At 45.8% G+C, this 15,113-nt stretch overlaps 1 protein-coding gene across 6 annotated transcripts in view; it reads right to left on the bottom strand.

Moving 5' to 3' along the window:
• The window catches only part of UXS1 (UDP-glucuronate decarboxylase 1), a 95,731-nt gene that overhangs the window by 64,640 nt on the left and 15,978 nt on the right, over positions 1 to 15,113 (bottom strand). Inside the window, exons 1-3 of one of the 6 annotated variants that reach the window (XM_015544605.2) lie at positions 5,362 to 5,409; positions 1,796 to 1,823; positions 459 to 507 (exon numbers count right to left, since the gene is read on the bottom strand). In XM_015544605.2, coding sequence (XP_015400091.2) covers positions 459 to 507; positions 1,796 to 1,800 — 54 coding nt within the window. In that variant the 5' untranslated portion in view covers positions 1,801 to 1,823; positions 5,362 to 5,409. Of the gene's footprint in view, positions 1 to 458; positions 523 to 1,795; positions 1,824 to 2,279; positions 2,434 to 5,361; positions 5,410 to 15,113 lie in introns of those variants that run through there. The other 5 variants (XM_042981062.1, XM_042981063.1, XM_042981060.1 and 2 more) reach the window with 5 other exon arrangements.

Genomic DNA, 15,113 nt, shown 5'->3' with positions numbered 1-15,113 from the left:
CCAGAGGAGCTAGCTTTCTCGGAGGTGGGTGTGTGACTTCCCCCATCTGTGCATGTGGACACCCTCTGTGTTTCCAGAGGCCCAGCATCTGAGTTGGGCTGGTTTTCCTTTCGACATCTGCTCTGGCACTTGCCACCATCCCTGGTACTCACCTCCCCCTCTCTAAGAAATTCTCGAAGGTCACTTGAGAAGTCGTAACAAACTTTTAAACCCATTTTGCCTCTGAGTAGGAATTCAGTACATCACACCTTGATAAAACAGACAAACGCTAACACAGGGATGCATCCAGAGCATAAGAGACAGAAAGGCTCCTCTAAATAAGGGTAAATTTTGGAGACGTTTTCCAAATCGTGTAATAGCAGCAAGCTGCCACACTAAAGACAGCAGCACCAGCGAAGGAGCTGAAATTGACAAACATAACGAAAAAACCAGAAACAAATTATGGGAAAGGAACTAACCTCTTCAATCTTGCTCTCGATTTTGAGTTCACCGTTTTCCTGCATAGACCTGTTGAGTAGAAAGCTACAAAACTGAGATCCACTGAAAGGCTTGGCGACCTCAAGATTTATTTGTGAACAAAGTACAACACACACCAACGCCTGCAGACCACCTCACCGCTCCCCTTCCCAAACATCGGTCCCGGGCTCCAGTTCCCTCCAGAAGGGGGTTACACCAGAGGAACAGAAGACAGCGGAGGAGAGGAAACCTCAAGTTCATCTCACCCCCTCACCTCTACCGCAGAAGGGTTATTTCTATTCAACTAAAATAATCTCACTTGCATGTTACACCCAACATGGGATTATAAATTAGAGGCAGGAAGCGTGTCTATAGGAGTCCAAGTCTCTCGGCTGGGTTTTCCTGGGGCTTTTAATGCAAAATGGAGCTTTTCCAAGCGAAAAAACAGAGTTCCTTTAAATGGGATCTGAGCACCCCTCCTAGTCACACACAGAAAGAAGCCTTTGTCAGGAGACACTCATGACCTAGCGGTGGCAATCAGATCAACACGGCCCCACCGGCCTTGCAAAGTCTACTCAATATGAAAAGCCTGGTGGGGACACAGCAACCCTTTGCCCTAGTGGCCTCCTGCAGGGACATTCAACTTCCAAACTCACCACGAGCACGGCCACTGTGGCTGTGGCTCTTTTATTTTCACCAGCAAGAAGTAGAGAGTGGAGCAAATTTTGCTTCAAACATAAAACTGTACTAGCAGTGCCAAATTTGTTTTTATGATGAACGCCTGTTATTATTATATTATTTTTTAGAACATAAACACAAAGATTTTACTCTTCTGAGTGTCCCTCCCGCATTTATCATGAAGAACAAATAATGCACACTCAGTCGGAAGCCTCCCTGGGCCTAATCCTGAGGTAAACAGATGATCTCAGCCTTCACGGTCTGCTCCCAGGGCCAGGGGCCAGCCGTGGTTTCCCTAAGACAGCCTCTTTTTCAAAAGGCTTTGGAAAAGCGCGCTCCCTGTGTGCCTGCTTGAGCCACCCTGAAACACACCTTACATTTCAGCCGTGTAAAAGCTAGGGTCAGCCCCTTACTGCGTACCAAAGGAGGGAAGGGACCCTGAGGTGGGCAATGCAAGGGAGCCAACCGGTAAAAATGGGTAAGTAGCAAAATCAGATGTATTCCTCGAGAACGTAAGGAGAAAGACAAAGCTCAGGTGTGCGGATAGCAGAAAGACTCAGTTTCGCTTTGTAAATATTCTGCAATTAACCCATGACATGTAATGACTAAAATGCATCTATAAAACCCCACCAACAGCATCCAAGTTATTAAAAAGAGTTACCTCATGTTAACGAAGTTGCCCCAAACAGCTGTAAGGGAAAGAAGAAGAAAATAGGTCAATATTTAACTTCATGACATTCAAGGATTCCAACGAATAGAATTTTAATATTTAACCAGTATTTTCAAGTACACTAAGAAATCTGAATTACAGCTCACGAAGACAACAAAATGCACACTTTTAAAGGATTAAGTCCTACTAAAATGTAAGTGAAAAAGGATCCTATGCCTCTCTTTAATTCTGGAATACCTCTTGTGGGGTCTGGAGTTCAACTATGCTTGTGTTTGGATAAACAGTATGTCCTCAACCTTTGTTTGAGGAAAAGCCAGGCAGGAGAATCAAAGAACTGCAGGCCTGAAAGAGATCCCAGGGCTCGGTGCAACCTCTTTCTTTAAATCTCTATGAAACCAAAACCCAGAGAAGTTAAATAACGGGCCGAAGCCATGGCTTAACCTCACCTGGAAGTCCATCATCTCTCAGCACTTACCATGTCTCTCTCATATTCCAGTTTCCGGTCGGCTGGCCTGCCTCCTTGATTATAGACACCCGGAGGGTGGGTCACCATGCGTACACAGCTGGTGCCCAGTAAATGTGCACAAATCAGCCCCAGCTGCAACAGTGATGTCCTGCCATGGCTGACTTTGAAACATACTACCAGACCACGAGCGCCCACGTGACGTCACAGAACAGAGGATTACTTCATAAGGAAACCTTCAGCATGAATGAGTGGTTCTAATATTGTGTACGCATTCCTGCTTGTTTTATATTTTTATTTTATTTTTGAGACAGAGAGAGACAGAGCATGAACGGGGAAGGGTCAGAGACAGAGGGAGACACAGAATCTGAAACAGGCTCCAGGCTCTGAGCTGTCAGCACAGAGCCCGACGCGGGGCTCGAACTCACACACCGTGAGATCATGACCTGAGCCGAAGTCGGACGCTTAACCGACTGAGCCACCCAGGCGCCCCTACGCATTTCTGTTTGGCTCTTATGTAGTCACTCCCCAAATGGTGAACACCTCCTCAGGTCCAGGTGCTCTTACATGCTGGGGAAAGAGAGAGAGCAAAGACAAAGACCCTCCCCATCCCGGGGATGGTGATTCTGTGAGCTGGGAAAGGCATTAAGGTTGGTACCTACTCTGAGGCACCTTCTTATGGTCATCCTCCGGTACGTAGTAGGGTTTAACAAATGTTTACAGAATAGGACTTAACTTCCCAAAATCACATTTCGCTGATTCCATAAAAGCACATTCCCCTCCGAAAGGAGGAAGCAACTAATACATAAGACAGCGATAAATAACTAAAAGTGGCAAAAATGCAAGAAATGGGAGAAATTAAAATAAGTCCATACTACATTCCTTATTCATCAAAAAAAATAATGTTTTTTACCTTTGGGCCATGTGATCTTACTTTTGAGTATTATCCTCAGGATACACATTTATACACAGGAAAGTTGCCTTCACAAATCATGGCTTTATTTATACTAAAAAGGGGGGAGGGAAAAATCAAAATATCCTAGAATGGGGGAACTGTTATATAAATTATGATACAGCCATTCAATGAAATCGCGAAGCCATTAAATATCACTGTGACTTTTATCAAACAGAGAAGAAAATAACAAGTGTCGACAAGCATGTGGAGAAAAGGGAACCATCATGTACTGTTGGTGGGAATGTAAACTGGTGCAGCCACTACGGAAAACAGTAAGAGGTTCCTCAAAAAATTAAAAATAGAAATACCATGTGATCTAGCAACTCCATTTCTGGGTATTTATCTCAAGGAAATAAAAACGCTAACTGGAAGAGATACGCATTCTCAGGTTCACTGCAGCATTACTGACAATAGCCAGGACACAGATACAAACTCAAGTGTCCATCATTGGATGTGTGGAATATTATTCAGCCATAAAAAGAAACAAACAAACAAAAAAGGAAATCCTGTCACTTGAGGTAACATGGATGGACTTTGAGGGCATTATGCTAAGTGAAATAAGTCAAAGACAAACACCGCATGATCTCACTTATACGTGGAATGTCAGAACAAAACAAGAAACCAAAGTTGATAGATACAGAGAATACATTATTGGTTGCCAGAGGTGAACATGTAGGTATTGGTGAAATGGGTAAAGGTAGTCAAAATAAAAAAGTCCTGGGGATGTCATTTAGAGCATGGTGACTACAGTTAATAATATAACATTGCATAAGTGAAAGTTGCTAAGAGTGAATCTTCAAAGTTCTCATCATACACACAGTGTAAGTATGTGATGTAATGGATGGTAACCAGAGTTACATAATATATATTATGTATTATGTGTATTTATATATAGTATATATATAGTGTATATAGTATATTTATATATAGTATATATATATATAAATACATATTATGTAATATGTACTAACACATTATATATTGCTATGTTACTAAATAATACTGTTACATGTCAATTATATCTCAATTAAAAATATAACTATGAAAATACATTGTAACATGGTAATGCAATTATGACCATTTCAGATGAGAAAATACATATACAGTATGACTTCCACTACTAAGAACCACGTAGAATAAAAAGACGGTCCGAAGATGCCAAAATATTGTTCAAATGGTGACATAATTGTTTATTTTTCCATGCATCTATGTTCCTTCCTACCTTGTTTTCTAACAAAGGAGGGAAAAGATTTCCAAACCTTTGCTGAATTCTTTGCCCCCCACACCATGTGCCCCCCCCACTACCATGAGGTGGCCCCCACCCAGAAGGCCCAGGAACATCTGGGTCAGTGGTCAGCTTGGACACCCAGCATTGTGGACCAACCAGCAGTTGCCAAACCCCATGGATCCTGTTCTCCACTATGTATCTCAAATAAACACATCGTCTCATTTTGGCTTTAGGATTCTGCTTGTCAGAATATGCCAGGAAGCAGTCCCTCTCTGGCTGTGGAACCTCAGGAGGGGGGAAATTAATTATCCGTAACTTAAGATGCCTTCAGGATAGATAACACCTTTGACAGCCTTTTCAAATCATTCCATGGTTACTAGTTTATTCGGTTTCTTTTTAACCTTTTCTTGAGTGGGTTTAAAATGTCTCAGAGACATTTCTCAATCCTTCCATCATCCTTAGACTACCTCAGAGCACATAAGGCTGCCCCCTCTCCTAGACATCTTCTCCCTACTTGAAGTACAGACACCAGGGCTCTGAGGGCTATCCCCTTCCCTACTGGTCCTGCATAAACACTCCTCCTTGGGTGGTAGGTGAGGACCCTGGGATCTGTCCTGAGGAATAATGCTCATGACCACATCGTTGCCACCCTTAATGAGGGGATAATAATGGCCATCATGGCTAATGCCCAAACCTATTCTTGTGGCTCAGACTTCTTCCACTGGCTCCCTGCACTTGGAAAAACCTCCTGCGCTTCCCAGTTCACCCCCCAGAGCTTCATGAACCCCATCTCCCCTCCTCACCAATCAGACCTCCACGCCCACCCCCCCAAGCCCCGCCCACCACTTGCAGCTTCCACCCTCCCTAAAGCAGCTCCACCTGTGGTGGTCTCCTTGGCCAGAACGCCTCACCTGAGCATTCCGTTGCTGAGAAAGCTTCTTCAACCTCCCTCCCTGCTCCAGGGGACAGGAGGAGACCCTCCATGTTGTCACAGCACCCACACTACACACCTCTTTTTAATAGGTGGTTTACAGGTGGGTTTCCCTGAACACCAAACACATGCAGCCAGCCACCAAAATTAGTGGAATGGAGGAGGTAAGGAATGTTTTCACTTTATTACACTTATCCCTCGCTTAGTACTTTTATCTTCAGAAGTGTTATTACTAATTAATCTTTAAGATGTTTTTATGTCAAGTGTTTTTGGCCTCCTTTTAAATTCTCAACAGCTATACCGCCTGCTTTGTTTTGAAGAACAAAAAGGACTCAGCACCCAGCTCAGACAAAAAACACACACAGCAGGCAGGGAAAGCTCCTGAATTACTGCAGACTCATTTCAAGGGGGGAAAACACAAGCAATTTCCAACAATTACAGAGCCTTGTTCCTGGTGTTCAGTGTAGACTAGCCTAGAACCTTGCACAGCATGGAGTTTAAAAGTTAAACATTGCTAAAAATTAATGTTGCTCTTAGAATTTTGCAACCTGCTTAAGTTAATCTGACCCACCTTACAGTGTCTCAAAAGGATCTCTGAGAATTACAAATAGCCGTATTCTATTGATGTTTGGACTAAATGGAACTAAATTAAGTCAATTACATACCATATAAGGACTCAATATTAAGAAAGGTATTTTTTAAAAAAGATAATTATGGGGCACCTGGGTGGCTCAGTTGATTGAGCGTCCAACTCCTGATTTTGGCTCAGGTCATGATCCAGTCAGGGTTGGGCTCTGCGTTAATAGCCTGGAGCCTGCTTGGGATTCTCTCTCTCTCCCCCTCTGCCCCTCCCCCAGTACTCTCACTCTCTCACTCTCTCTCTCAATAAGTAAATAAACTTAAAAGGAAAAAAAGATAATCATTCGCCATCACTAACAAATGGCTTAACACCAAATTCCCTTACGCTGCTTTCAAGATATTTTAATTTATTCTAATTTTTATTGCAAAAAATACTTTGCATGCAAACTGAGGCACACTGGTTTCACGATTCTTTTACTGTCTGTATCCAAATTTCATGCTATGCAAGGAAACCCTGTTCAACAAAATCGATCACATAGAAATTTTCATTTAGGGCAGAAAAAATTGAGTGATTTTTAAGGGTATGATTAAAAATGAGTGTCCTTCTCCACGAAAGAAAAAATTAAAATGTTAACTCAATGCTTCTGTGGTCTCTATTAATCTAACATGGTTTCTTAAATATTAATCAGGTATCATTTTTATTTTTTATTTTTTTAACTTTTATTTATTCTTGAGACAGAGAGAGACAGAACATGAACATGGGAGGGGCAGAGAGAGAGGGAGACACAGAATCTGAAATAGGCTCCGAGCTGTCAGCACAGAGCCCGATGCGGGGCTCGAACTCAAGGAACGCAAGATCATGACCTGAGCTGAAGTCGGACGCCCAACCGACCAAGCCTCCCAGGCACCCCAAGTATCACTTTTAGAATGTAATTTCTCAATCTGCAATCTGTGGGTCTCCACTGAATTCCTGAATGAGTTTCAGGAAGTCTTGGGAAAATCCTAGAAAGTCCACACAAAACCACACATACAAAGCTTTCAAAACTCCCCAATAAAAGTTTGAAATTTCAGAGGTGCACTGGTTTTAGAATGTTTTAGAATGAGGATAGATTCTGAGTTCTTGAATGCCAGACTTTAGTGAAGGCACGGATTCTGCACCAGCAACCCTATTCCCCTGTTTTAAGTACCGTTGTAACACTGGATCAAACAAAACTACCATTTCTGTTTCACACCTGTACATTTTCAATGGTTGAAATATGCTTCTCAATGTTTTGTTGGGCGTTCTGATCACCATTTTCACCTAGAATGCACAAGTATTTTTGCCCTAAGTCAGAGGCAGAAGAATGAATTAGGAAAGTTGCTCTCTGGCCCAGCTAATGGGCACAAACCTGCATGACATGCAGTATGCCCCATGTGCCCGCAGGCGAGGACAGCCAGACACGCTATAAACCAGCATGCCAGGGGCTCACCGACTCAGCTTGGTGATGTTAGGACAGTACAACCACACGGAGAACCCATGCAAGATTTGCCCTCTGTCTTCAATGTTTGCTAAAATCCTTTCTGGCTCATTCACCAGCCAGCCAGCCAGCTAGACAACAAAATTGGTGCCCGCAGATGCGGAGGGCTAAGACCCTGTGCATAACTTCACCTGTATGGTAGGCAACATACACATGATGGTCAGCGAGGACCAGAGGAAGAGGTGAGGCACAGCTGGCAAGAAGCAGTAGGGTCCACCTGGAACCACAAGGGGAAACAGTTTGACCCCGTTCATGCAGGAAAAGGTGGAGCGCCAGCCACCCACAAAATGATGGGGAACCCGGATCATAAACGGGCCTTCAAAGACGGGGCAGTGGGGAGAAATGGCATGCCCACAAACTGCAGTAGGAGAGGACAGTCATCAGCATAAATGTAGGTCTCTTTTTAAAAATGCAAACATTTAGGGGCACCCGGGTGGCTCCGTCAGCTAAGTGTCCAACTCTTGATTTTGGTTCAGGTCATGATCTCACGATTTGTGCTTGAAATTTTCTTTCTCCCTCTCTCTTAGCCCCTACCCTGCTTACGTTCTCTCTCAAAACAAATAAATAAACATTTTTTAAACATGCAAACATTTACATATTGAGCCCCTGCTAGAAGCCAAGCACTGTATGAGGTCTTGCAGCAAATGCTCCTAATCCATGTTGCCCTTTGGACTGAAAAGGTTCTGTGAGACCTAACAATGGCTAAGAATTAGCAGGGGGGCAGGGAGAGAGTGGAGTGAGGGTCTGTCTTCTCTAGTCTCAAGGGATCAAATCTGGCTTCCCAGAGCCTGTGAGGCCCTACAGACCTCCTGAATCAGAATCTCTGCAGAGGAGCCTGGGCATTGTATTTTTTCAAGTGCCCCCTGGGGAAGGTAGAGAGCCCGGCCCTAAGGGATCTGGTGACCTGCCATAGCCACACCTCACCTTTGCCCACCTATCTGCTTATACAGTCCAGGCTCAAAACACTATGGTCCCTCGTAATTTCTCCAACATGCCAAGGCTGTTCCTCCTGCCTCAGGGCCTTTGCACTTACTCTTCTCCCAAATGCCTCTTTAACTTGCCTCCTTCAGTTCATCTAGGTATTGGGTCAAGTTACCTCATCAGTGAGGTCTTCCTGACCAGCCTATTAATAGTATCCCCCTTCTCTCCTCCCTCCCCATACTCAACCTGCTTTCTTTGTCTTCATTGCACTTATCATCAGACAATATACCCAATGTATCTATCTATATGTGCTTGTATGTTTCCAGCCCAGAAAATGGAAGCTCCGAGACAGCAAAGACTGTTTCATTCACTACTGTTCTCTAGGATACTGAGATGCTTCCTTGTAATATTCAGCGCTCACTCAGTATTTGCTGAAAGAATGAAGGAAAAGCTCTCCCAAATGATTAGGAATCCCAGTTCTAAGGCAGGAGTCATCAGCAAACTTTTTCTGTAAAGGGGCAGAGAATAAATATCTCAGGCTTTGTGGTCCATAGGATCTCTGAAGCCACTACTCAACTCTGCCACTGTAGTGTGGGCAGAGTCATAGATAATTCACAAAAGCGTGACTGTGCTCCCACACGACTTCATTCAAGGACACGGAAATGTGAATTTCGTGTGTGATGAAATAGGATTCCCTTTTTTTTTTTTTGCCTTATTCTTCAACCGTGTAAAAATTGTTGAAACTTTCTCAGCTCAAGGGTGGGCTGGACTTGGCTCACGGTGCATAGTTTATCGTTCTGTACTCTACGAGATACCAGGATGACTAGGTGCCATCCCAGTGCTGGAGTTCCTGTCCTTGCAGGGAAAACCGCCCAAACCCACCAATGCATAATACACATCAGAGAAGTAGAGGCTGCCATCGACCCAGTCCTGGGGAGCAGAGAGGGGACGAGAGGTCACTGAACTCTGAAGATGCGGGCTGCATACAGCCAGGGACATCTACTGGCCTGTGCAGGGGATGCCCTCGGAGGGGTGGGAGGGGGGCAATGCTAGCAGAAATACCCTGGGGAGGGAAAGATGAAGGTGTAGGGTCACGTGGGCCATGAGGGCTTTCCTGACAAGCTCCCCATGGGGATTTTCTGTTAATGAACCAAACATGGGCACCCCTGGTTCCCCTTCCTAGCATTCCCAGACAGCAGGGCTCTGGTTAGTGGGCGACCAGCTCAGAGTGTGATGCAGGGCAGCTGTGTTCTGGCCTAACAGGAAGTAGGGGTGTGAGGGACAGATGGGTCGAGAATGCAGAGGACAGGAGGGGACAGGCGGTGTATCAGGGTGGGGTGGTGAATGGGTGTTATCAGGAGACGGCTGGGGGAGGGGACCATGGTCTGGGATTAGCACATATTCCCTTGGATGCATCCCGTAGTGATCCAGGCTAAAGATGTCTACTAGGCAAGTAGCAACAGAGGCCTGGAGCTGGGAAGGCCAGCGCCAGCCAGAGGTGCAGGTAGGACACCTGCTTGTGACTCATATGTCAGAGGTTCAAGAGAACGTGGCACTGACTGCTGCACACAGCCAGGTGATGGCCACAGCCCTGGGGAATCTCGTGACAAGGCCAAGGCCTGTGACCAGGAAGCACAGCGATGCCAGTGTCACCGCCAGTGGCCCCCCACGGGCCTTTCTTGCTCACTGTTTCTAGTCACAAGGTCATGCTATTATCTCCATTTCACAGCTGAAGATAGGAGCCACGAGGAGTCCCATGGGACTTGCTCAAGGTCACAAGGCCAGTGACAGCCCTCACTCCCCCAACACTTCCAAGTGTGAGGCCTCATTCCCAGGCCCCAGAGTCACCCCCATCTCTGGTGAAAAAAGACATCTTGATTGTTTTTTTCTTGTCCTGTCCTCCAAGCTAATCCCCCAGCCTCAGCGGCCCTGCGTGGCGTGTGCTCCAACTAAAACTGAGTGACGCTGAGGTCATGAGTCCTAAGGAGGGCAACAGAGCCCATGGGTGCTGAAGATGCTCCCTATTTCAGCAGAGTGTGCAGCTATTCCCATCCCCGCTTGCTCAGGTCAAGGAAACTCTAATTTAGAGAAGCATTCAAATCAGAAGCCCTGTACAATACCAGGCACCTGGAGCTCGTGGAAAGTGAGTCTAACTGGCAGAGGAAGTTCCAGCCACACTGAAGTACATCAACACGGCTGCACGCATTCTGTGACTCTGTTTACTGTTCCTCTCAAGGTTTTCTGAGCGTGTTAACTACAACAGAACGCCTCGTCTGGGCTATGACTCACTTTGTGCCAAGTGCTCACTGCAAAGCTGTATGGTGTCATTGTGTTTTGTACACGGTGCCTCCCTGGCGGCACTAAAGACCTGACCAAAAATTCTTGGACACGCCTCCTGTCAAGAGGTGGGGTGTGTGCGTCCTCCCCTTGAATCTGGCGGACTTGTGACCCTCTCCAGCACAGGGGAGGGCAGAGGTGATGCCATGTGGCTCTTGGAGCTGGTCGCAGACAGCGTGCCCTTCCGCTAAGTTTGCTGGCACGCCGGCTCTGGGGGCCCTGGGCCGCTGTGGAAGAGGCCTGATCACCCCGCTGGCAGACAGGTCACCTGCCGGGGCTAACAGCCAGTCCTAGCTGAGCCGATCCTCAGAGGCAAAGATGTGGCAGCAAAGAAACCTCCAGGAAGTAGATTCTCCAGCCCCAGCCGTTTGAGCCATTCCAGCTGAAGTTCCGGAGAACTTCTGCATTTCCAGAAAACTTGTGCAGAGAACATCTGCATTTCAAATTCCTGACCCACTGCTTTATTACATAGCATACAAAACGGCTGCTATTTTATACCACTAAGTTTTGAAGTAACTGGTAAAGCAGTACAACATAAATAGAAACGAAACAGACAGGTATGTCCCTAGCCCTTTGGTCTACCGATGAGGCAGACCTCGACTCAACCCAGGGTACAGGATTTAATTCCTCCCCACTCGACGTATCCCCTACCAAGTGCATGTGTACCCTTCACCGCGTCCAAGCACAGCTTTGCACAGACTCGTCGCCTTGGTAAAACCCTGGGTCAGGGCTACAGTCGTGGGGAATCCCTCCCTCCCCAACCACCCGGGCTGCCTGCCTCCGCCTGAACAAAACTTTAAATGTGCTGAGGAAAGATGCATCCTTGCTCCCAACCATGAGCCTCAACAATCCTAGTACCAGGAGACAGCAAATATCTGACTCCCCTTGGGTAACCTTTGAAGCTTTTCAAACAAGATAAGAATACACATTACTTTTTCTTTCATGCATTACTCTCGTAATAAGAAAAGTATTAAAAGTGTTTAAATGGATTGGAAGGTTCAAATTAGGAGATCTTCTTCTGTTTTTAATTCTTTAAACAAGAAGCTACTGAATGGGGATCCTTGCTTTCTGCCTGACCTGAAGGAGTCTAGCTCCAAAGCCTGAACACTGGGCAGCCAGCCAGGTCTGTCACTGTCCTAAGCAGTTACACAGGATGAAAACTGCCCCACAGGAAAAGGATACTTGGGGTGGCCGAGCAGACCCCAGTAACTGGCAGGCTTCACAGTCCTCACGGAAAGCACCTGCTTATCGGACCTCCCTGCGACACTAGCTCTCTTCTGGGCCCTCCCGGAGGCCAGGCTGCAGGGACAGCACCTTCTAGAGCCTGCCCTGTGTTCCCTGCATTCGAGGCTGGCAGGTCCCGAACTTGAGCTGTAAAACACTTGAAATGATTCTGACCTCCTCACAGGCTTACCTAATAAAAGCGTACCAACATTCCCATGGGAAAAAATTTTGTCCCAGGAAGTTCCTTTTTTTTACAAAGTGGTTAAAAAGGCAAGAAAGCATGGGCTTTACACAGGACATCTGGTCCTCCAAAGAGTATTTACATGTTAAAAATGTCGATATTAAGTGAGAACAGAAACTTAGTAGAACCAATATTTTTTGCCTTTTAAAACTATATACATGTTTAAAACTACCCACAAGTGTATTCACAGAATACGTTTCTATACTTTTCTATTAATTTCTACATCTTGCAAGAAGAAAGTGTGAAATATGTTTTTTTGGTCTGGAGAGGACATTGAGTTCCTTCTGTCCCTTCAAGGTAGGGCAGCATCACAGCCTGCAAAGCACAGGGTGACCTATTAAATTCTCCCAAACTGGTGAGAAAAACTTGAAATCCAAAACGATTAATTCAATTATCATCTCAAGAAACTACTATTCTGTTTTAAAAGCCCGGATAAGGGGCACCTTGGTGGCTCAATCAGTTAAGCCTCCATCTGTCTGACTTCAGCTCAGGTCACGATCTCGCAGTTCACGGGTTCCAGCCCCATGTTGGGCTGTGTGCTGTCAGCTCAGAGCCCAGAGCCTGCTTCAGATTCTGTGTCTCCCTCTCTCTCTGCCCCTGCCCCACTTGTGCTCGGTCTCTGTCTCTCAAAAATAAAATAAATGTAAAAAAAGAAAAAAAAAATTTAAAGCCCGGATGAGAGAAACTCTCTTCCATGGGGACTCTCCATAGGTGCGCAGGACAAATGGTTGTTTAGAACAGAGCTACACGAAGTGTGTCCCCGAGCAGTGGCAGGAGCATCATGTGGGGACTTGTCTGAAATGCCTAAGGCCCACTGAGGGCTTCAGATCAGAAACTGTGGGGTGGGGCACAGCCACTGGGTTTTAACAAGGGCTCCAAGTGATGCCAGTTGCCCTACAATCTGAGCACCTCTGCAGGAAACGGCCTCCCTTTGATCTTCTCCCATGTTCACATTCTCAGACACCCCATGTTTTGTTAAGAGGACAACAGAGTTGGGGCGCCTGGGTGGCTCCGTCAGTTAAGTGCCCAATTACTGATTTCAGCTCAGGTCATGATCTTGACATTCGTGAGTTTGAGCCCCACGTTAAGCTCCATGCGAGTAGAGTAGAGCCTGCTTGAGATTCTTTCTCTCTGCCCCACCCCTGATCTCTCTCTCAAAGTAAACAAACATACTTTAGAAAAGTTCCAGAATTTCTTTTCACTGCCCCCCGCCATGTGAAGGAGGGTTCCACAGGGCACACCCTCCCCCACCCTAATGCCAGCAGGATGCACGGCTCATCCCCAGTATCCTGGCCTCCACTCCTCCACCTGTCATGAATAGGCCAGCATGGTTCCGAACATACTCAAACCTCCCTAGGCTTCCTACCCCACCGAATGTCTTAGGGATTCTTACATCATATTTCCACTTCCCACTTAGGAAATAATCAGTGCCTTATAGATGGTCTGACGTCTCTGATAGAAACCAAGTTGTTAAGATAAACTTTGTTTAGGAATGGGTCGCTATGAGCTTGACCCAGCACACTTAGGGACAGAGCCTCTGTGTTACATTCACTGCACAGCCAAGTCCTGACATAATCACAGCATTTGACTTTCTCCCCAAAGGGGTTATTGCTCCCTCCCTTTGGTTCCCCCATGCCCAAGAGGAGTGCCCTCACCAAATGCAAGCCAATCCCTGGGTTCTCTCTGCCTGTCCTCTTGGGCAGGACACCCGAGGGACCCTTCTGCAGCCCCCTCCAGCTTTACTCACTGCCCCTTCACGCTCTCCCCCAGCACAGTAACACTGAACCCTGATGTCTGAGTGCACTGTGCTTGCGCTGACTTCAAATCCTGGCCCTGTTCTTCCCCTTTTCACAGAGGCCCTCCCAACCCTCCACTTCTCTGGGTCAGGTGACTCTCTTCTGTCGTCTTTCTAAGCCCTATGTGGGCCTTACCATCCCTCAGATGCCCTCTCTGACCCTTTCTTGGTACCACTGCAGAGCTTTATACCTGCTTGTGCCTCTACCTCCTCACCAAGGTCACTGAGGTCAAGGCCCCTGTCCTGTCCATCCTATCACTCACATAAACAATGTAGCAGAATGAAAATTACAATCGAACTTCCACACACTGACCTTGAAAACCCAAGACAGTTTTTAAAGTAAAGCTTTAAGGGGCGCCTGGGTGGCTCAGGCGGTTGAGCGTCCAACTTCGGCTTAGGTCATGATCTCACACTTTGTGAGTTCGAGCGCGGTGTTGGGCTCTGGCCTGGAACCTGTTTCAGATTCTGTGTCTCCCTCCTTCTCTGCCCATCCCTCACTAGCACTGTGTCTCTTTCTCTCTCTCTCTCAAAAATAAAAACATTAAAAAAAATAAAGCTTTAAAATTCCAAATATTGAGTTATCTGTAACAGGTGTCACTCTTATTCAAGAAAGCTGTAAGAACAAGAGTTTGAAAGGAAAGAACTCTCCCATTGAAAACTTCAGCCATGCAAAACCTTCCTTTAAATGAGGACAGCCTATGATACATACATCTATCACTGAGATCTAAGCAACCATTTAGATTTTTGAATGAAATCTGTGTTAAAAGATTTTTTCCATATATTAAATACAAAAGCAAATCACAGAAAACCCATAGTATAAAAACATTTACATTTCAAAAACACCTAAATATATTTTATGAACACATAATGCACAGGAAACTATCTAGGTGATTCATACATACATCTAAATTGTCAACAAGTAACAGACAGGAAGGGAAAACAGGGTTAGCTAGAAGGGGGAGGAGCAGGGAGAGGATCTTCCAAGTGCTTCCATACTGTTAGGATGTTAAAATTATGAATTAAAAATAGACCCCCAAAGACACATATCAATGCCCTCTGCACCTTACTATCCAAATGTAAGTAACCCTTAACCACTGAAAACCTTTCTTTCTTCCAGG

This window comes from Panthera tigris, chromosome A3 (assembly GCF_018350195.1).
Source record: "Panthera tigris isolate Pti1 chromosome A3, P.tigris_Pti1_mat1.1, whole genome shotgun sequence".
Taxonomy (NCBI): Eukaryota; Metazoa; Chordata; class Mammalia; order Carnivora; family Felidae; genus Panthera; species Panthera tigris.
The sequence above is the reverse complement of the archived record's forward strand: the minus strand, read 5'-3'. Positions and strand labels throughout refer to the sequence as shown.